The 24,234-nt window shown below is 41.0% G+C and overlaps 1 protein-coding gene across 1 annotated transcript in view; it reads left to right on the top strand.

The window, feature by feature from the left end:
- Positions 1-24,234, top strand: part of LOC121008813 (dynein heavy chain 11, axonemal-like) — a 489,011-nt gene that overhangs the window by 250,303 nt on the left and 214,474 nt on the right. The window contains exons 55-57 of the mRNA XM_040441508.1: positions 6,509-6,670; positions 15,045-15,278; positions 22,163-22,309. Coding sequence (XP_040297442.1) covers positions 6,509-6,670; positions 15,045-15,278; positions 22,163-22,309 — 543 coding nt within the window. The remainder of the gene's footprint in view (positions 1-6,508; positions 6,671-15,044; positions 15,279-22,162; positions 22,310-24,234) is intronic.

Consider the following 24,234-nt stretch of genomic DNA (forward strand, 5'->3'; position numbering starts at 1 on the left):
AGTCATACTAGCGTCGTACCCATACATTCTGATCTAACATCTGAAGTGTCCCTTTTTATCTGCAAATACTGCACCAATAACATTAAATGTAAAAGTGTTGAAAAACACCTCTAAAAATCTGTGTCAATCCTCCCTTAAAGCATCACTAACTTTTCAACAAACTTTGCATTTTTCAATAGTACAGTGTGTACAAAAGGAATAACACTGTTTCTGGTCATTATATCTCTTGTATTTGACATTTTTTAGCAGCTTTCCTCTGCCATCTACTGCAGAGGAGTAGATAGCAGATGGCATAGTAGAGGAGAATCGGCTTCCTAACCTTCTCTTATGCACTCCGAAGCAGCCCCAGTATCATGGAGGACCTTACAGAAGGTACTAAACTGTAGGGTTGTGAATACAACACAAGGAGGTTTATATCTCAGTCCATGTAGCTTCAGCAGTCTGCTGGTCTGTGTGTGCTCCTGCTCACTCCTCCCCCTTTCCCTCTCCATAGACTTGTGTTGACATGTGTAATGTAAGCCTCCTGTAGAGATGGTCTTTCTTGGACTAGATTAAGGCATTTTTCAAAGTGAAAAGCAATTAGTAAGGAAGGGGGGTAAGCAGCTGATAACATGAGAACTAGACATTTCTCACTGATAAGACATATTGCAAAGTTTCTTGTGGTTGCTTGTATTATTGATTTATGCCAAGGTGTGGGAAAAGTTAATAAACTCTCAGCTGTTTCTTTTACTTAGGAGCAAATGGGTCTATCTCTAAACAAATGAATAAGAGGCCACAAGGGATGCCAATCATCTTTCAGCTTGTGTCACGGTCCCTCAGGTGACTGATGTCCGGAGATCAAGGAGACTGGCTGAGCGTGGAGAAATCTAACAGCCTCCTTGATTTCTCTTGATTCAGTGTTGATAGGGTTAATGACCACTTCCCTTGTCTCAGCTGTTGCTCAGTGGTCATCACTTCTACCCTTTATAGTCTAACCCCACCCTTCTGACTATGCGGTAGATTGCTTCATTTGGTTTTGGAAAGAGCTGGAGTGTGGTTCTCCTTGAGATCCTGCTCATCCTTCTACAACAGAAGCTAAGTGTCTCGCTTGTTTGTATTTTGTCTTTTCCCCTTGGTTGTGGTTACTAGGTCTCAGGGAGACGTTTGTTCCTTCCTCTTGGAAGGAACGGGTTGTCTCAGCCCTGCCAATATCTTTAGGGCTCCTCAGGGTCTCCAGGGCTTCCAGGTTCCTGTGTATGGGCATTTCTACCTTCAAGGGGTGCCCATACGGTTATGAGTCAGGGCCAGGAGTAGGGTTCTTTAGGTGGTGACCCTTTCCTTTCCCAGGCGTTGAGGCCTAGTGGCTTTTCCCTTCCCACCCTGGTTGTCGGTGTGGTGTTTACTCCTTTACCTCATCTGTGACAGCTTGTAGAGGAATCTATTACTTTAGGCACAACAAATCAGCAGAGCTCCAATATGATGGATGAGTGAACTTTTTTTATTGACCATTAAAAATAAATACAATGTCCTTGTGAATCTCATCTATGTATTTTAAAAATTCATCTATGTATTTTTAAAATACATAGATGAGATTCACAAGGACATTGTATAAGCTAAGGATCAACAGTATTATTTATTTTATTCACATAGCGTTGACATATTCCTCAGCGCTTCACAGACATTATCATCACTTGCTATCCTCACTGGGGCTCACAATCTAAGTTTTCTATCAGTATGTCTTTAGAGTGTGGGAGGAAATCCACGCAAACACAGGGAGGACATACAAACTCCATGCAGATGTTGTCCTTGGTTGGACTGAAGCCTAGGACTTCAGCGCTGCAAGGCACCAGTGCTAACCACTGAGCCACCGGGTTCCCCCAACAGTAGTATTATTTGGGCACAAATTGGTGATATTACTGCTATTATATTGGAGAATAGTGGTATAAGTTGACCTAAAACCAAACCAAGTAAACCTGACATACTCATCTTTGCTGGGGGGGAAGGGGTTGTATGGAAAATCTTTCTGTGATGTTGAATGTGCTTTTAGAAAATCCTTCATTATGTTGCACTGCTTCTTCACCTTCCATTTAAAGTAAACGCAAACAATAAAATACCTCACTATACACTATAGAATAGAAGCAGTTAAATTCTCTACAAGTCTACTTTGCTAACTCTACTGGAACTTGTAGTTCTCCATCTCCATTAAGCCAAAATTGCTTACAGCTATTTCAAAGCATATAGTAGTTTATTATCTGTAGTGCCCGGTTATCTTCTTTTCACAGTCTGCACTTTTGTAATGAAAGAGACCTGAAAAATAGAATCAAGGCACCCTATTTTTGTGGCTTGGGCACCTATTAGCACTATGTTTTCCATTGATCAAGTTGTGGATTGAAGTTTGAACTATTCCCACTGTGCAGAGTTCACATGGAGCCATGAAAGTATGTGAAATCTGGGGGAGGGGACGAAAGCATAATAGCCTCCCCAAGTCTTGTCTTCAGCGTTTTTATCTCGTGGTTGCTTTTAAGTGCAGCTCACAGAGTCCACTGATCACATACAGAAAAATGAATTATTGAGGTCTTTTCATAGCTTTTTAGAAGTAGGCACATCCTCTTCTGGGCAGTCTGTGTGTAATATATTATCGCTGTCAAATTGTAAAAGTGTTTATGAGTTTAAATAACTTAACAGACATGAACAGAATACAAAGTGGAGCTGCCATCATCGTCTTAATAACATTTACACTCCGTCTTCACACATAGAAGCTGGCAATGTTGTCTCACGTGCTTGTTATAGCAAAAAAACAAGCTAATGATCTAAGTAAACTAGTCAGCTAGTCTAAAATTATGTTCACATCGACATTGCAAAGTCCATAAAAAATACAGGATAAAAGAGTGCATTAATTGTCTGCTAAAGCACAAGACTTCCTAACAGCAATCTGAAGGACACTATTGTAGTCCGTGGGGTTTGTCCGTCCTGCACCGTTTTGCTGTTATGATCTGGTACTTCTGTTCTTTTTGTTGTCCTACTCCTATAACAAAGTAGAACAATGAAAAGAACAACCTGATGTGAACCCACCCTAAGATCACATGGGGCAACAAATTATAGTCAAGGGGACAAGTCTTTCCATCCTTATCCCAGCTTGGATCCCAGATTGGCACCATCCCAGTGGTGTATGTAGACTAATTCCTCAGGCAATGCTCCTTTGGAAAAAAAATTATACAAAATTACTATCCTAGTTGGCTCTGAGCCAGTGCTTCGCTGACATCTCTTTCTGTATTTCTCTCTCTCTCTGATTCACCTGAAATTAATCAGTAAAAATCCAGGTTCGTTAGAATTCCAATTTTTTGCGAGATTCGAGACAAACTCTGAATCAGTAGAATCAGTTCACTCAACTCTAAACTATATTAACAATTTTGGATTCATGGAGCAGAGTCTTCTGGTCAGCCATTTCTATTAGCCATCTGGCTATTAAATGCCACTTTTTCCATTTGCCATCTTTGCATTTTAAAACTCAACTTTTATTTCAGTATTCAAAAATATAAATAATAAGAAATGAGTTTAAAAGTGTCTGAGCAAACTAACATTAGACTGCTGCTGATCATTAATCCCACCTAGCTACAGAAGATTGAAATGGTGTGCACTCCCACTTTCACCAAATACTTCAATATTTCATTACAGATTCTATCAGATTTGTCTTGCACTATTGCCCACTTAAAAACACATACACATTCACTCTCTGTCCCCTGACATGTTTCGTCAGATCCCTGGTGTCTTTAGGGGTACAGGCAATTGTGTGTGTTTTTAAATGGGCAACAGTGCAAGAAAAATCTGATTTAATCTGTAATGCAGCACATATAGCCACACATTTTCCAGGGTCACGTGGTTTGGAGTAATTTTGATCAGCCAGTCCCCCACCTGCTGACAAGTGTATCCTGAGACACAACTAGATTTGATGTGAAGGAGATTTTAAGTTGTGCAGTAGTTTTGGCATTGCACCAAGCATCACAACCCCTGAGTTTTGACAAGTGGTGGTTCCATGTTAAGGATTTCGCCAATGTTATATTTTAAAATGTCTTCATCATAAATTAAAAAAAAGTTAGGCTGCATGCACAATAGGTTTAAAGGGGTGTTCCGAGACTTTAATACTGATGACCTATGCCCTGGAAAGGTCCTCAGTAATTGATTGGTTGGGGTCCAACAGGATAGGTCATCAGTATAAAAGTCTCAGAAAACAAAGTAGTGGACATTGTAGCCTCCTAGAGTGGCTACAAAAACATAAAAAAGTAAAAAGAAAAGTGCAAAAAGATATAAAAAATATAAACATTTAAATCACCCCCTTTTCATTAGAATAAAAAAACCATAAATAATAAAAAATTTAAATATCATGGACATCACCGCATCTAAAAATATTCTTACTATTAAAATATTAAAATATTTTTCCAATATGGCAAATGGTGTAACGAAAAAAGTAATAAAATGGCCGATACACCATTTTTTCATAGCTTCTCTTACCCAATTTTTTTTTATAAAAATGATCCAAAAGTCACACACACTCCAAAATGGTATAAATAAAAACTACAGATTGTCCCGCAAACTATGAGCCCCTACAGAGCTCAGTAGACTTAACTATAAAAAAGTTATGGGGGGTCAGAAAATGGTGATATAAAAAAAATAATTTTTTGTCAAAGTAAACCTATACAGATGTGGTATCATTGTAATTATACTGACCCAGAGAATGAAGGGCACAGGTCAGTTTTGCCACAAAAGGAACGCCGTAGGGACAAAACCTGTAAAACTATGGAGTTTTACAGGTTTTGCATTTTTTTTCCAATTCCACTACATTGTATGCCATATTAAATGATGGCATTAGAAAGTACAACTTGTCCCGCAAAAAACAAGCCCTTATATGTTTTACAAGTTCGAGTTCAGTGTTCAGGTTTTATTACAATTCCGATATGGATTCCGTTACCACGGGCCATAACGGAATTCTATGACGGAATGCATAATGGAATGCCTTTAAGAGGCATTCTGTTTTGCATTCCGTCATAATAGAAGTCTATTGGCAGCATAACGAGTCCTCTCCTGCATAATGGAAACCAGACAGATCCGTTATGCGGCTCATAGACTTCTATTATGACGGAATGCAAAACGGAATGCCTCTTAAAGGCATTCCGTCATAGAATTCTGTTATGGCCCGTGGTAACGGAATCCATATCGGAATTGTAATAAAACATGAACCCGAACCCAGAACTTGTAAAACACAAGTTCGCTCATCCCTAGTCATAATGTAGGGTTCGGGTATCAAACTTTTGATACCTAATTAATACTTTTACACCCGGATTGATCCTATACCGGGATTTGCTATTTTCCAATACTAGGATGCACTACTGCACAGCCGAGTATCACTTAGAGAACATGGCATGTGCCACCCTGGGCGCACACCATGTTCTGCTCAGCCGACATAGTGGAGAAGGAGAGAGTCCCTCCCTCCCAACTGTGACTTGGCTGCTGCTGGCCACCAATGAGAATATAGTACTGAGGAGGAGGGGAGGGACTGTGGCCACTGTGCCACCAATGAGAAGATAGCATTGAGGGGTTAATTCATTGGGGCCGGATCCTGGATGTGTGATACTGCTGGCACCCGCCGCTTACATTTGTATTAACGGGTTTATTATATTCATTGATTGCGCAGTACTCTCCCCCAGTATTATATTCATTGGTGGCAGTGACCACAGGGCCCCCTCCCTTCCTCCTCAGAAATTTCATTGGTGGCAGTGGCAGCTTCCGATCGGAGCCCTAGCAGTGAAATTGCGGGGCTCTGATTGGTTACCATGGCAGCCAGGACGCTACTGAAGCCTTGGCTGCCATGGTAAGCTCCCTGCTGCTGTGTACACAAAGCACAGGGCAGCAGGGACAGTGTAAAGTGCTATTCACCCTAATAGATCTCCATTAGGGTGAATATGACAAGGGTTCTATAGTTATAAAATAAAAAGTAAAAAAAAAAGTGTAAAAACACACCAAAATATTATTTAAATCACCTCCTTTCCCAATTTTACATATAAAATATATAAACAATAAAAAATAAATTATGTATTGCCAAACTATTAAAAAAATGTAAAACTATCTCCTATGCGGCGAACGGAGTAACAAAAAAAAACATATGTTTGCCCCCCAAAAATAAACAGGATAGGATTGTTTTATTATGGGCCTGACGTTCCATAAACATGCGGAATGTATGCAGCTTTTTTTCGCATGGTATCGAGTATAGCAATAAGTTTTTATGGTATAAAAATGGAATCAAAATTTTGGTATTGTGACAACCCTATCATAATGTGTTATGTTATTATACTAACCCAAAGTAAAGCCAAACCTCTCACTTCTACTATAGAAAAAACATAATTTAATTTTGGCAGTATTGTCTTTTAAAGTGGACAGCACTCTAAGATCAATACTGCACACGGTTTATTATATTGAGACTGGTATTTTCTCTGTGGTGTCTTATGGTTAAGTGTTGTATTTTTATGTATCGCAGGTGGTGCTATGCTTTTCACCTGTGGGATTCACATTAAGGGCCAGAGCAAGAAAATTTCCTGCCTTGGTGAACTGCACTGCCATAGACTGGTTCCATTCCTGGCCTCCGGCTGCCTTGCAGTCTGTCAGCAGCAGTTTCATCCAGAAGTTGGATGGAATTGATGTAAGTATATTTTATAGCTATCATTTTTGTTTTAATTATGTTCTTAAACTTTTGAAATGGTGGCAAATATCTCCGGTAGACATTATGGCCAGGATAGCACATTATAATTTCCATTTTAAGCTTCTCTAGGACCTGTTTCATCTATGGAAGAAATAATGTTTTTTTTCTAATAGAGCAATACAGTAACCATAAAAAAGTACAACAAAATAACAATAAAATACCAGCCATTATGCTACATAATACCTTACAAAGTAGTGCCCATTCAGTGATGCACACCATAGTGCCCATAAAAGAACTGCCAGAGTGTCCATACAATTGCACAGTAGTACCGGCCATAGTTGATGTATGCATAGTACTGCTAGCCAGGAGCATTTCTAGGGTCCTCAAAGATCAGAAGCACAAGTCCCAAGGTATATTTCACCTTTCCCAAAAAATAAGACTTAGATACATATATAGTTATCATTACATAATGTTGGCTCTATACAAGTACTAAATATTAGGCCTCTTTCACACAGGCGTTGCAGGAAAACTCACCTTAGTCCACTTGTTCACGGCCCGGCATCTCCTTCTGGCTTCATCTGATCTCTGTGCAGCAACAGGACCTGTGGTGACGTCATTCCGGTCATCACATGGTACGTCACATGATCTTTTACCATGGTGATTCACCATGGTAAAAGATCATGTGACGTACCATGTGATGACCGGAGTGACGTCATCAAAGGTCCTTGACCTATAATTAATGCTCACCACAGGTCCTATTCAGTAAAGGGGACAGAAGGAGATGCCGGCATCGCGAACAAGTGGATTAAGGTGAGTTAAATGATTTATTTATTTTTTTTAACCCCTCCAGCGCTGTTTTACTATGCATTCTGTATTCAGAATGCTATTATTTTCCCTTATAACCATGTTATAAGGGAAAATAATAATGATCGGGTCTCCATCCCGATCGTCTCCTAGCAACCATGCGTGAAAATCGCACCGCATCCGCACTTGCTTGCGGATGCTTGCGATTTTCACGCAACCCCATTCATTTCTATGGGGCTTGCGTTATGTGAAAAACGCACAAAGAGGAGCATGCTGCGATTTTCACGCAACGCACAAGTGATGCTTGAAAATCACCGCTCATGTGAACAGCCCCATAGAAATGAATGGGTCAGGATTCCGTGCGGATGCTGTGTGTTCACCTCCCGCAACGCATCCGCGCGGAAAACTCGCTCGTGTGAAAGGGGCCTTACACCCACAAAGTGATAAAGGGGTTGTCCACCTTTTATTAAGTGATGACCTGTCCTCAGGATACACTCCTCAACTCCGCCAATCAGCTGTTTGGCTATAGCTTTGGTTCTGGAAGCAGACAGTGCTGTCTACTGTAGTGGACTGAGTTGATCACTGCAGAGGTGCTCCCATTGAAGACAATAAGAGCAGAATCCCATTCAAGTGAATATGATGAACATATGTAATTAGATTGCACCACTGCTACAATGTAGGCGGCGTACAGGTGAGTCTACTTTCACACTGGCGTTTTGGCTTTCCATTCGTGAGATCCGTTCAGGGCTCTCGCAAGCGGTCCAAAACTGATCAGTTTGCATTCTAATGCATTCTGAATGGAAAAGGATCCGCTCAGAATGCATCAGTTTGCCTCCGTTCCGTCTCCATTCTGCTTTGGAGACGGACATTAAAATGCTGCTTGCAGCGTTTACGTGTCCGTCTGACGAAACTGAGCCAAACGGATCCGTTCTGACCCACAATGTAAGTCAATGGGGACGGATCCGTTTTCACTGATACAACCTGGCCCAATAGAAAACGGATCCGTCCTCCATTGACCTTCAATGGTGTTTAAGACGGATCCGTCTTGGCTATGTTAAAGATAATTCAAACGGATCCGTTCTAAACGGAAGCAGACGGGTGTATTTTCTGAACGGATCCGTCAATGACGGATCCGCACAAAACGCGAGTGTGAAAGTAGCCTGAAGCATTGAAGAGGATGCAGAACTCACACAAGTGCTGCAGCCCCTTCAAACAGCTGATCAGTGGGGGTGCCAGGAGTCGGACCCCCACCAATCTGATATTGACGATCTATCCTGAGGATAGGTCATCAGTATCATGACACCGGAATACCCTTTTAATAACTAATTAATCAAATAATTATAAATGCTTATAGGAACCATTGTCTTTAATTATTGGAGGTTTTCTTCCGGACATGGGCTTCCTGCTCTTATCTTTTATGTAAATCCAATTTACATATGTAGAATATATAAGCCTGAAAAAAAGATGGACTGTTGATGACATGATTACAAGTGATTCATTAATTGCACCTCTTCTTTACAACAAGCTAAATAATTGATTTTTTTTAAATAGATTGATTCTCTTATGTCTTTTTCGGGTTTTCACCCACTTATCGCTATGTCTATGAAATAAATCATTCACAACCCAGTGTTTAACAGCTGCGGAATAAGGAGGGGGTTCATTTTAAATGTAAACTGTTCGTGCAATTTCCCTTAGAAGAACATCTGCTTAAATGAATTCAAAATTGTCTATACCAATAAACGCACCAGGACTATGTTATAAAAATGTATTAAAAAATATATTTGCATTGTATTAATATTTTATCGCCTCTTTGCTGTTGACTGGCACATTTAGTTTTTTTCCCAATTACTTTTGAATAATGGCATCAATTATGTCCTACTTTAGGAATAACTTCTACCGCAGCTGAATGCGTTGTTTGTGTTGAGTTCTTTCAGGCTTTTATATGGTTATTTAGGAGTCAAATCTGAACAGAAGCCTCCTGGGTATTCTTTCCAAGTTGCAGGCTGCCTGGGGTTTAACATACACCATGCTGGTATAATATATACCTTTGATTCCTATTTTTTGTGAACCCCCCTACTGCAAAATATATTTACAATAATTGCAAACATTTCCTAAATATAAAGTGCACTTATTTCTTCACTGAAGTTTCTGCACTCCCTCTTGCCTGGCTTTGCCTGGTAGAGTTTTATTAAACTTTTTTATATTTTTATTTAGAAATGTTTTGTTATGTTGGGAATATTGAGTAGTGGTGAATGAGCACAGGCTAATGCATGCTGTATATCGTGTACATTATTGGTCTTTTTAACATTCCTGCATAAGATTTCATATGGCTGAAACACCTGGACCCACTGTGTTTCTAATGAACTGACCTTAGGGTATGACCACACGGAGCTGGTATACTGTGCTTGGGATGCGCCTGCCTGCGGCCAAGTACCTCAGGGGCGTGCAAACTTTGCAGCCATATGGATTTTAATACCTGTCACTGTTTAAGGGGGCATTTTGATTGGTGGGGATCTGATTCCCAGCACACCTACCAATCAGCTGTTTGAAGAGGCCAGAGAGCACCACGGCCTCGTCACAGCTTACCAATCATTGGATAGCGGCTGTGCTTGGCATTACAGCTCAGCCCCATTCTCTTGAATGGAACTGAGCTATGTCTATGCCATGTGACATCACTGAGGCTTTATTAAATGCAAATATCACAGAGGTATTCTTCCCTAGAAGTCTGTGTGAGGCCTACATATGTGTGTTCTCATATATAGATTTAGGGGGTCATTTATTATCCAGAAATATGCCTATATTAGCCCTGTTTCTGGCACAGATTGTGGTGCAAAGGTTATTTGAGCCGCAATTTGCGACTTTTCCCCCCGCTCACGCCAGGTCTAAAAAAATGGACAGGGACAGGCCAGTCTCATTCATTATTTTCTACACCTGTTTTAGACCTCCTGCACACGAACGTATTTGTTCCGTTCCGTGCATTGGGGACCGCAATTTGCGGCGGCCGGACGGATCCAGACCCATTCAAATTGAATGGGTCGGCATCCGTCCGTTCTGCAAAAAGATAGAGCAAGTTTTATCTTTTTGCGGGACGGAAGTGCGGAAAGGAACCCCACAGAAGCACTTCCGCACCGTTCAGCATCTCCGGATTTGCGGACCCATTCAAGTCAATAGGTCCGCATCCGTGATGCGGAATGCACACAGAACAATGCCCGTGTATTGCGGATCCGCATATGCGGTCCGCAGTACGGCAACGGGACGCCTACGTTCATGTGCAGGAGGCCTAACCCTCAGTTCAGACCTGAGCGTTTTACAGCGCGTTCCTACGTGCTGTAAAACGCTCAACAAGGAGCAACCAATGCTTCCCTATGGGAATGGTTCTCACCTGGGCGTTTTACAGCGCGTACGATCGCGCTGTAAAACGCCCGACGCTCAAACAAGTACATGAGCGTTTTTTTGGGCATTTGTCGCGCGTTCCCGTACATAGACTTTCGGGAACGCGCGATAATGTGTGTTCACTTGTCTCTGTATGCGCGCTTGTAAACGCCCGTACAATCGCGCATACAGAGCGCTCCTTTCAGAACGCTCAGGTGTGAACCCAGCGTAAGGCCTAGAAAATTGCCTAAGGGCTTGTTCACACGACCGTATGTGTTATGCGGTCCGTTTTTCGCGGATCCGTTGTTCCGTTTTTTTATATCCATAGTGTTTCCATTTCTGTTCCGTATTCCCACAAAAAATCTCTGTTTGCTTTCTGTAGCCGATCCGATTTTGCTGATCGGAAACAGAAAATTTGTAATCATTACTGTAATGTACTGTAATGTTTGTAAGCAGTAAACACATGGGCAAAGTGGGCATGGATCCGCAAAATACGGATGACATGCGGATTTGTTCCGTATGCATTCCGTATTTTTTGCGGACCCACTGACTTGAATGAAGCCACGGAACGTGATTTGCGGACAATAAGGGTTCATTCACAGGACCGTATATTTTTTACGTTTCCATTCAATTTTTTTTTTTGCGGCTGTATGCGGAACCATTCATTTCAATGGGTCCGCAAAAAAAACAGAAGGTACTCCGTGTGCCTTCCATTTCCGTATTTCCATTCAGCAACATTTTGAGTCTTGTCGTATTATTGTCCTCAAATCACGTTCCGTGTCTCCTTTCAAGTCAATGGGTCCGCAAAAAATACGGAACACATCCATATTTTGCGGATCCATGCCCACTTTGCCCATGTGTTTACTGTTTACAAACATTACAGTACATTACAGTAATGATTACAAATGTTCTGTTTCTGTTTGCGATTCGCAAAAAACTGATCGGATACGGAAACCAAACGGAGATTTTTTTGCGGAAAAACGGAAACGGAAACACTACAGATGCAAAAAACAGAACATCGGATCTGTGAAAAACGGACCGCAAAACACATACGGTCGTGTGAACAAGCCCTAATAGGACAAGACTCAAAATGTTGCGGAATGGAAATACGAAACGGAATGCACACAAAGTACCTTCCTTTTTTTTTTGCATTGAAATGAACAGAAACTGAAGAAATATACGGTCGTGTGAATGAGCCCTAAATGTATGCAAGCAAGGAAGCTGTCTTACATTTAGGGTCCATTCAGACATCCGTAGAATGTGCCCGGATCCGTTCCGCAATTTTGCGGAACGGGTGTGGACCCATTCATTTTCAATGGGGCCGGAACGGATGCAGACAGCACACTATGTGCTGTCCGCATCCGCATTTCCGAATCCACAATTCCCTTCCCCAAAAAAATAGAACATGTCCTATTTTATATAATAGTGCTGGCGATATGCAGTCATGCGGAATGCACATTACTGGTGTCTGTGTTTTGCGGATCCGCAAAACACCTACGGACGTGTGAATGGACCCTTAGACTGGACATGCTGAAGTTATGTAGAGGCCGACGCCTCTTCATATTTTTCCGGCGGATCCTCCGCCAGCTCTAGGGGTTATTAACCGGTCTTAATAAATGACCCCCTTAGAGTTTTCCATAACTCCCATTCATTTCAGTGGAGAGTGACCACGCAGAGAATGGGGCTTCATCTTTTTTTTGGGATGGGTGAGAACCCAGCTGGAGACTGACATGTCACATGTGTATAGTTCTGCAAAATAGTAGATGTGCTTTAAAAAATACATAGTAGCAATAACAAAACAAAGTGTAGCAATAATTTAGATTGTAATCTCTAGATAATTGTTTTATTATTTATTGCAGGTTATGTTGATGCTATATAATTAAAGGTTAATATTACTGTAGTAATAATAACTATTATATTATTAACTAGTATTTTTTATTATTACTATTAGTTATTATTTTATTAACTATGTTTTTATAATAATTGCTACTATGATTTTATTTTTTATTATTATTATTTTATAACCTAAAGTATTTTTTCAAGTAATCAACAACCTGAAGCAATCACTTTTTTTCCCCACAAATTACGCTTTTAGCTTTTTAACATTGGAGGAACCGAGTTGAGCATTACCCATGAATGTCACAGTGATCAGTTACCAATGGAAATAAATAATTCATGACAAAAGGAATTAGTCTAATTAGCAGGCTGTTTGAGTCCTTTGATAAAACCTAGCTGTAATTCCGTGAAGGGCAGGAAGTGTTGTCATCATTCAGCCCTGAAAAGATTAGCATCTATTATGAATGAGGTAGCACACCCTAGTGAAGCCATGTGTGTCTTGGAGACAAACTTAATATGTTCCAGAGTGGGACATCATTTGTCTCTCCCACAGATCATGGTTCCTACTGCGCTATTGTATGTAATAACAAGCAGAGACGGTTGTTGCAATCATTCTTTTGCTGTCCATCATTGTGACAACTGTGAAAATACATTTGCTATGCAAAGCAGGGGAGCAACCTTGAATGATGACTACAGAACGCAGGCGACTTACAAGGGATCCGTCATTCGGAAAACAAGTAGGAAGTAGTCAAGCTTCATGCAGGCAAACAGAATTTACGTGCAAAATGAAAAAGCAGAAAAGGGTGGTGGCCAAATCCATAGACATATACACGTGGTAAAATAGTAGACAAGAATTAAATACACTCCTCACCTCAAAGATCTCTAGTGTTCTCTGGGGTATGATGGTTAAAATGTAGGGAATGTCCTTAATGTTAGTAAAGCCAAGGTTTTATTATTAAATGGGTTGTTCTCTATTATAAAAAAAAAGTCTGCTTATATCACCATTCTTCTAAGCCCACTCGACCCCTAGAACATCATAATAAAATAATAATAATAATGATAAAAATAAAGCCAATTAAATGGGGGGTTAAGATAAACTCTTAACTCTTTTAAAAATACAAAGTTATACCACACCTTTGAATTGTCCTGGATCTCCTCTCTTAAATATTAACTGTTTCATTTTTTTCATAAATGAATAGTACAAGTGACTATAAGAAACTTTGTAACTCTCCTTCTGTACCAGTTTGTAACTTGTCTTGTTCATGCTTAGTGCAATTGTCTGTATTATGTATGTATACCCCTTTTCATATGTACAGCACCATGGAATGAATGGCGCTTTAATAATAAATAATAATAATAATATATCTTACCAGGCTTCTCTCCTGCACTGTCTATTTACTAACTCAGTTCACTGCTCAAATCTGTCTTCAGTCTAGATGGACTGCCTGCTCACTGAAGGTTCAGGATACATAGAAGATTATGGAGAAGGGAGGGGGAGGAAGATAAGGAAGGGGCTGCTGGAAATAGGCAGAGAGAGATAGACACAGAGAATGCTGTTGCTTTGTGAGTGACTTACTGACTAAATTCACTGCTGTATTTACAACCAAACTGCCCAGTATTGCTGTATATTGCCTGCCATTACTGCTGTGGTTGAGCTACAGATAATTAGGGAACAGAATCTCCTGTTCCTCCACATCCTGTGTATGGGTAGACATTAAACCAGCTCCACCCAACAGCTCACAGAAAACTGAGAATTATAAATAGAGATTTTGGAGAGGAAAACTGCTAAAAATGGAAGATGCATGTCATATAATGGACAGAAATAGTGTTGTTCCTCATGTACACACACAGAAGCTTATTCTGAAAATTCTGAAAAAATGAAAAACAAATCGTACAATATAAGATTTACAGTATATCAGTTACATTTCATCTAAGGCTAGACATACACGAGCGAGTTGAACGCATTAAACTTGCAGTGTGTATCAGTGAGAGGTCGCGTTCTGGCCTCTCGCCTCTAACGGCATTTCACAGCATTATACTGATTTATTATTTTTCAAGTTAGAGGCACTGGAGGAAGAAAATTGCTTGCAAATGTGGACATAGCCTTTAGGCTCTGATTATTCTTGCCACAAACATTTTGGAGATAATATCCAGTGTTCGATTCAAGCATTATACATAATACCTTCACGCATCCAGTCCTAGGAAGCATCTTCATCAGAGAATATAGCGTTCAGGTGAAAGGGTGACAAGATGACTCTGCATGATGTTCTGTAACATACTCACATCTATCAAGGACTGTGCAGCATTTTTCATCAGATACGAATGGTGATTTGTTCATGTTCCTCATCCATTGCTATTTCAGGCTCAAGTGAAAAATTCCATCAGCCAGTTTATAACATTTGCACATACAAGTGTGAATGAAGTCAGTGTAAAATACCAGCAGAATGAAAAGCATTATAACTACACGACACCAAAGAGTTTCCTGGAACTGATTAAACTATACTGGAATCTTCTGGGAAAGAAGAGAAATGAGCTCGTTCAGAAAATGGAAAGATTAGAAAATGGATTGCAGAAGCTGCAAACAACTGCTTTTCAGGTGAGGCACAGCATGATATCCATAGGTGCGAAATTCTTTGAGTAATTATTATATCAGTAAAAGGGATGGAGCTCTGTTTTTTGACACTGAGTTTCAACTCTTATGCTTAAATACATAGTGGGTCATTCATTAAGGCCGGCATTTTAGGCACCGGTCTTAATAACCCTGTGCGCTGGTGGTGGATCCGCCGAGGTTATGAAGAGGCACCGTCCTCTAAAGTACATAACTTCAGTGCATCCACTGGCAGTCTAAATCTATGCTAGTTTCCTTGCTAGCTTAAATTTAGACAATTTTCGACACCTAAAACAGGCGTAGAAAATGATAAATACACCTCACCCCCCCCCCCCCCCCCTCCTCCTTCCCCCACCTTTTTAGACCTGGCATGAGCAAGGAAAAGTTGCAGATTGCGGTGCAAATAACCTTTTGCGCCGCAATCTGTGCCAGAAATAGGTGAATTTCTGTTAGTAAATGACCCCATAAATGATATAATTCAGGCTTCCTGAACCAGCCACTAGAGCGAAGCGAGCATAGGAGCTTACTGCATACAACTTGGGCATTTCTATGTGATTGTAACTGTTGTATCAGCACTAATTCTGTCGACAGGACTATTTGTTCTGCCATGTATAACGGAAACAAACGGAACCGTTATGTGCCCCCATTGACATGTATTAGGACGGAGCAAAACGGAATGCCTCTTAAAAGCTTCCATTTTGCATTCCGTCCTAGAATTCCTTTATATTCCATCATAACTCTGTTATAACGGAACCTATAACGGAATTCAATAACGCCGATGTGAACCCGGCCCAAGCACTTTCCCTTACTAGCAGGGAGAGCACCTATTGGTTAACCCTTTAATGACCAAGCCAGAAAAGGCCTTAAAGACCTGACACTTATTTGTGATTTAGCGCAAGTGGTTCAAACGGTTGTAACTTTTTTATTTGTTGGACTACCAAAATCATTATGGCAACATTTTGTTATGTGGCACATAGGGCTTTTAATATACTTTTTAGTTTTATTTAGGGGAAGCTCCTTATTCTTTAAATATGCAAACTGGCACCAAAATAGATTATTAAAATTAGCTCCCTGTTTAGTATGCATAGTTTCATATGAATGGGGCAATAATGGCGACGGTTTTGGTTGGTGTGGGTGTTTTTTCTTTTATGTATTTTATAATTTTTTTAAACGTATTTCTGTGATATTTTTCTACTACATAATATGTCCCCCAAGAGGTCATAAAAAAACCTTCGCAGGACACTGACACTTTTTCCTTTTTACTTTTTTTTATAATTGTTTTATTACTTTCTGTGCCCCAAGAGGTAATAAAAGACCGTTGGGGGACAGGGAACATTTTTATTTTGCACTTTTTTTTCTATTATTTGTATTTTATTATATTTGTGCATTTTATCGTCTTTTCAATTTTTTTAATACTTTTTTTTTAACCCCTTAAGGACCGGGCTCATTTTCACCTTAAGGACCAGGCCATTTTTTGGAAATCTGACCAGTGTCACTTTAAGTGCTAATAACTTTAAAACGCTTTGACTTATCCAGGCCATTCTGAGATTGTTTTTTCGTCACATATTGTACTTCATGACACTGGTAAAATGAAGTCAAAAAAATTATTTTTTTTGCACAAAAAAATACCTAATTTACCAAAAATTTGGAAAAATTTGCAAATTTCAAAGTTTCAGTTTCTCTACTTCTGTAATACATAGTAATACCCCAAAAAATTGTGATGACTTTACATTCCCCATATGTCTACTTCATGCTTGAATTGTTTTGGGAATGATATTTTATTTTTTGGGGATGTTATAAGGCTTAGAAGTTTAGAAGCAAATCTTGAAATTTTTCCGAAATTTACAAAAACTCAATTTTTAGGGACCAGTTCAGGTTTGAAGTCACTTTGCGAGGCTTACATAATAGAAACCACCCAAAAATGACCCCATCTAAGAAACTACACCCCTCAAGGTATTCAAAACTGATTTTGCATACATTGTTAACCCTTTAGGTGTTGCACAAGAGTTATTGGCAAATGGGGAGGAAATTTGAGAATTTGATTTTTTTGTCTAATTTTTCATTTTAACCCATTTTTTCCACTAACAAAGCAAGGGTTAACAGCCAAACAAGACTGTATCTTTATTGCCCTGACTCTGCTGTTTACAGAAACACCCAATATGTGGCCGTAAACTACTGTACGGCCTCACAGCGGGGCGTAGAGTGAAAGGTGCGCCGTTTGGTTTTTGGTAGGCTGATTTTTATGGACTGGTTTATTTACACCATGTCCCATTTGAAGCCCCCTGATGCACCCCTAGAGGAGAAACTCACTAAAAGTGACCCCATCTAAGAAACTACACCCCTCAAGGTATTCAAAACTGATTTTACATACGTCGTTAACACTTTAGGTGTTGCACAAGAGTTATTGGCAAATGGAGATGAAATTTGAGAATTTCATTTTTTTGCCTAATTTTCAATTTTAACCCATTTTTTTCACTAACAAAGCAAGGGTTAACAGCCAAACAAAACTGTATCTTTATTGCCCTGACTCTGCTGTTCACAGAAACACCCCATATGTGGCCGTAAACTACTGTACGGCCACACAGCGGGGCGTAGAGTGAAAGGTGCGCCGACTGTTTTTTTGACACCATGTCCCATTTGAAGCCCCCCTGATGCACCCCTAGAGTAGAAACTCCATAAAAGTGACCCCATCTAAGAAACTACACCCCTCAAGGTATTCAAAACTGATTTTACAAACTTTGTTAACCCTTTAGGTGTTGCACAAGATTTAATGGAAAATAGAGACACAATTTCAAAATTTCACATTTTTGGCAGATTTTCCATTTTAATATTTTTTTTCCAGTCACAAAGCAAGGGTTAACAGCCAAACAAAACTCATTATTTATGGCCCTGATTCTGTAGTTTACAGAAACACCCCATATGTGGTCGTAAACCGCTGTACGGGCACACGGCAGGGCGCAGAAGGAAAGGAATGCCATACGGTTTTTGGAAGGCAGGTTTTGCTGGACTGTTTTTTTGACACCATGTCCCATTTGAAGCCCCCCTGATGCACCCCTAGAGTAGAAACTCCAGAAAAGTGACCCCATTTTAGAAACTACGGGATAGGGTGGCAGTATTGTTGGTACTAGTTTAGGGTACATATGATTTTTGGTTGCTCTATATTACACTTTTTGTGCGGCAAGGTAACAAGAATTAGCTTTTTTGGCACCGTTTTTTTTTTTTGTTATTTACAACATTCATCTGACAGGTTAGATCATGTGGTAATTTCATAGAGCAGGTTGTCACGGACGCGGCGATACCTAATATGTATTACATTTTTTTAATTTATGTAAGTTTTACCCAATGATTTCATTTTTAAAACAAAAAAAAGTTTTAGTGTCTCCATAGTTTAAGAGTCATAGTTTTTTCAGTTTTTGGGCGATTATCTTAAGTAGGGTCTCATTTTTTGCGGGAGGAGATGACGGTTTGATTGGCACTATTTTGGGGTGCATATGACTTTTTGATCGCTTGCTATTACACTTTTTGTGATGTAAGATGACAAAAAATTGCTTTTTTTACACAGTATTTTTTTTTTTTTTTTTACGGTGGTCACCTGAGAGGTTAGGTCATGTGATATTTTTATAGAGTCGGTCGATACGGACGCGGCAATACCTAATATGTATACTTTTTTTTTATTTATGTAAGTTTTACACAATGATTTCATTTTTGAAACAAAAAAAATTATGTTTTAGTGTCTCCATAGTCTAAGAGCCATAGTTTTTTCAGTTTTTGGGTGATTATCTTAAGTAGGGTCTCATTTTTTGCGGGATGAGATGACGGTTTGATTGCTACAATTTTGGCGTACATGCGACTTTTTTGATCACTTTTATTACCTTTTTTTGGGAAGTAAGGTGAGCAAAATTTCAATTTCATCATAGTTTTTTATTTTTTATTTTTATGGCGTTCACCGTTCGGGTAAAGTAACATGACCGTTTTATAGATCAGGTCGTTACGGACGCGGCGATACCAAACATGTGTAGGGAATGTTATTTTTTTAATTTTTAATCAGTGATAAATGTGTTTTTTGATTTTTACTTTTTTTTCACTTTTTTTCACTTTTTTTTTTACCCAGATCCACTTGGTTCTTGAAGATCCAGTGGGTCTGATGTCTGTATAATACAGTACAGTACAATATATATTGTTCTGTACTGTATTTTACTTACACTGAACAGATCTATGCTTTCAGCACAGATCTGTTCAGCACCATGGACAGCAGGACGCCTGAGAGGCGTCCTGTTGCCATGGGAACCTTCCCCGTCTGCTCAGAACTGCGCAGACGGGGAAGGGTAAGGATGGGATCTGGCGGGGGGCTGTCTGGGGGCTCTCTCCCTCTCCCATCGGGGGGCTGCAAAGGCACAGCAGCCCCCCGATCGGAGAGGGAGGGAGCTCCCTCTTACTGTTAACTTTTTCCATACAGCGGTCCGTACGGACCGCTGTATGGAAAGGGTTAAACGGCTGACATCGCATCACCGATGTCAGCCGTTTATACCAGGGTGCCAGCAATGTGCTGGCACCCTGGTATACCCACTCTACACCAACGATTATTCAATGGGAGGCGGGCGGGGGATCGCGATCCCGCCTGCCGCACCGCCCGCCTCCCGCACCGCCCCCACCGCCCGCAACACCCCCCCTGCACCTCCCACCGGGCTAAAATCATTCAGAGGTGCAGGGGGGGGTGATAAAAATATATTTTCGGCACACTAAAGTTTCTGATCGCCGCGGTCAGGGACCGCAGCGATCAGAAACAGCAGAAAGCGCAACAAACCGCAGGTCTGAATTGACCTGCGGTTTGTTGCGATCGTGGACATGGGGGGGTCACGGGACCCCCCCGCGCATTTAGCCGAGGTGCCTGCTCAATGATTTGAGCAGGCACCTTGTTCCGATCACAGCCGGCCGGGCGGCAGTGATCGGAACAACACATGACGTACCGGTACGTCATGTGTCCTTAAGGACTCGGGAAACATGCCGTACCCATACGTCATGTGTCCTTAAGGGGTTAAATATATTTTTGACACATAAGAGGTCACTGAAAGACCTTTGGAAGACAATGAGACTTGAATTTTGCATTATTTCAATTGTAACTGGGGCATCCAAAGGAGTCTTTGTACAAAGCACAGCTGATCAGGGTTTACTGACCCTGCATCTCTACACTGCTCTGCCCCCGAGACACCTGGCGTTCACGTGATTGCTGGTTCCAAACTGCATAGCGTTCACTTATCTGAGGAGAAGCCAGGGACTCAAATTTCTCCTGCTAGTGTGCAGGAGCTGTAATCCAGAGCAGTGCTCTGGGCAGACACACAGCTGATCACATGATCAGTGAGGCCCCTGTCCAGCAAGACAGGGGCCGCAAACCTTGGCTATGTGGGCCGCGGGTTGTGCACCCCTTCTCTAGGAGCAACGCAGAAGTTGCCTTTACACCTGCTCTCTCTGCAGCTGCCATCCCCTCTACACTTTCAGTGACAGGACCAGGCAGTGTAAAGGGTATCACTCCTGGCTGTGTCAATCAAATTGGAGAGGGTGGGGCAGTTGCAGAGAGGAGAGCCTCTAGGTATAATAGCAACAACCCTTTTGCTCCTAGAGGCTAATTTGCAGAACCCTCTCGAGACATTGTCTGTCCGGGATTACTCAGACCTTCAGCTCAAGACAGAAATACTACTGCTCTTAAAGGGGTTGTCAAGATTTTAGATATTGATAACTTAGGATAGGTCAACAATATTAGATTGGTGGGAGTCCAACACCCGGTACCCCTACCTTCAGCTGTTATCAGCACTGAAAATAACCCAGAAAAGAGCCCAAAGCACAGCTCCATCCACTATGTAGTGGCTGTGCTGGGTTACTGCAGCTCATCTCCCATTCAAGTGAATGGCTACCTGTGATGGGCAGGGTCGTCAGAGTGGGATCTGCTTATACTTAAGGTATGTGGATTTTATAGGTTCTATTATCAGCGGCGGACTGGCAATAGACCCTACAGGGAAATTTCCCTGTGGATCGATGCTAAATGGGCAGCCTAATCCCTTCTCATGGCCATCGGTTGGGTACATAATGATTTGATGCTCTCAGCATTAATTAAAACTAGGAGCATCAGGTTATCAGGCATCTGGCATTCACAGATGCCCTCCTGAATTGAACTGTATCACTGTCCTCAAGACAGTGATACAGTTGAATACTGCTATGCAGGCAGTAGTATTTTGTGCTGCACTGTGGTATATGGTTCTGCTGGGGCTTTATTTTGTGCTGCACTAAGGTACTGCTGTCCCCACCTACCTCTGTTGCCCTGCCTTCTGTCAATCTGGATCTGCCTACAACATAGGGCCACTTTTAGTTTTTTTCCAGAGCCACTTTAAGTTCCCAGTCCGCCCCTGCCTATTATGCCCTCAGTATCATCTTGGTGGGATGACCCCTTTAATTGCATTAATTTATACAGTTCTGTGGACAATGGTATATAGTTAAATCATAAGAAGCTGAAATGTTACTTGGGTTTATTTGACTTATCATTTATTCTACAATTTACAGTAACTTTTAGAAAAATAGTTTTAATTTGCATATTGATATTTTCTATTGTTATACGTCCATTGCTGTTAATAAATTCTTCTTTAAACAGAACCGCACATATGCAAATAATGAACCAACAAATTCATTTTTTTTACTGCCTTCAAGCCAGTATTCTGATAAATACAGAGACGTAATTACACAACCTCTAGAGGCACATAGTAATTATACACATTTACAATAAAGCCCTCGGCAACATTTATTCTTTAAGCTAACTGATTTTAATATAATTGAAAATATTGTCTTAAAACTTAATTAGCCAGCTCTCTGTTATATTCGTGCAGGTGGAGGATTTGAAGTCCAAACTTGCCATACAGGAGGTAGAACTTCACCAGAGGAACAAGGATACAGAAGCCCTGATTGACAAAATTGGGCAGCAGACAGAAAAATGTAATCAAGAAAAATCGGTGGCAGATGATGAGGAGAGAAAGGTGTAGTATAAACACTATCTGGTTGATCTCTGTCTGGACTTGTCCACAAGCATGGCTGGAATGTACCACCTGGCCTGCGCTACTACAATATATCAAGGGCCAAATAAAAGTCCCCAGAATGGCCCAGGATTAAGCATCTTTGAGCCTAGCAAGTGGAGCTAATGAATCACTTGGCATTAGGGTCCAATGGACTTCATGATGAATAATTACTCTGAGTGGTGTTGCCAGTAGTACGGCATGTGATTGCTGAGGCCACTGACTTGCTACTGAGCTGCTGGTTGAAGATCAATAATCTATGTAATCTATAAAATAGATTTGACATAAAGCCTTCACAATGTGTAGCAAAACACTGAAATCTTGAGCCATGAAATGAGCCAGAGGCATGTTAAATATTTTGATGGTTTTGTCTAACAGCTTATTCCCCTTGAGATATGGTTTAATAGACAAGCTTAGTTAGACATACTTAAAGCATCCTGCTAAATTGAAGCCCTTAGGGTGTGATGAGCAGAGGTCCCTGAAGAGCAGCCTCGTTTGTAGTGTCATTTGCCATGAAATCTATCATCAGAGCATTGCTTCTCCTCCACTACATGTTTATCTACTGGAGGCCACAGCTGACAACATGACGTAAGTCTACTCAGACCTCCTTCCTTCTGATAATTTAAAATTTAGCTCATTATTCATACGTATTTATTTTTATCTATTTTGCTTTACTCACTTATATAGTGCTAATGTATTCCACAGCACTTTACAATCTAAGTTTCCAGTATGTCTTTGGGGGAAAGAGGAAACCCACGCATACAAACTCCATGCAGATGTTGTCCTTGGTTGCATTTGAACCCAGGACCCCAGTGCTGCAAGGCATCAGTGCTAACCACCGAGCCGCCGTGCTGCCACACCAGTAGTATTATTTTGGCACAAATTGGCAATATAACTTGTCATTATACCCGGAGAATACTGGTAGAACTTGAGCTCAGACCAAATCAAGTAAACATTACATACTCGGTTCGTAGGGAAAATCTTTGTGATGTTGTATGTACAAAATCTTTCATTATGATACATTGCTTCTTCATCCTCTATTTAAAGTAAAATGTAGAATAGAAGTAGTTAAAAGGGTTTTCTGTGTCTTATATATGGGGCTGAGCTGCTATACCAAGCACAGACGTAGTATCTGATCAGTGGAGGTCCAACACCCAAGACCACTGCCGACCAGCTGTTTGAGAAGACACCAGCGCTCCTGTAAGCGCTGCGGCTTTCTCCTTGCTCGCAAAGCATAGCGCCATACATTGTATAGCGGCTGTGCTTGATATAGCAGCTCAGCCCCATTCACTTCAAAGGAGCTGAGCTGCGCCTAGGCCACATGACCGATGAACGTTATGTCACTTGGCCTAGGGAAAGCTGAGAGAAGGCCACAGCGCTACTGCGAGCGATAGGTCCAGAGGATAAGTCATCAGTATATAAGTCTTGGAAACCCCTTTATACACTGCTCAAAAAAATAAAGGGAACACTTAGACAACACAATGTAACTCCAAGTCAATCACACTTCTGTGAAATCAAACTGTCCACTTAGGAAGCAACACTGAGTGACAATCAATTTCACATGCTGTTGTGCAAATGGGATAGACAACAGGTGGAAATTATAGGCAATTAGCAAGACACCCCCAATAAAGGAGTGGTTCTGCAGGTGGTGACCACAGATCACTTCTCAGTTCCTATGCTTCCTGGCTGATGTTTTGGTCACTTTTGAATGCTGGCGGTGCTTTCACCCTAGTGGTAGCATGAGACGGAGTCTACAACCCACACAAGTGGCTCAGGTAGTGCAGCTTATCCAGGATGGCACATCAATGCGAGCTGTGGCAAGAAGGTTTGCTGTGTCTGTCAGCGTAGTGTCCAGAGCATGGAGGCGCTACCAGGAGACAGGCCAGTAC

Source organism: Bufo bufo, chromosome 7 (genome assembly GCF_905171765.1).
Source record: "Bufo bufo chromosome 7, aBufBuf1.1, whole genome shotgun sequence".
Classification (NCBI taxonomy): Eukaryota; Metazoa; Chordata; class Amphibia; order Anura; family Bufonidae; genus Bufo; species Bufo bufo.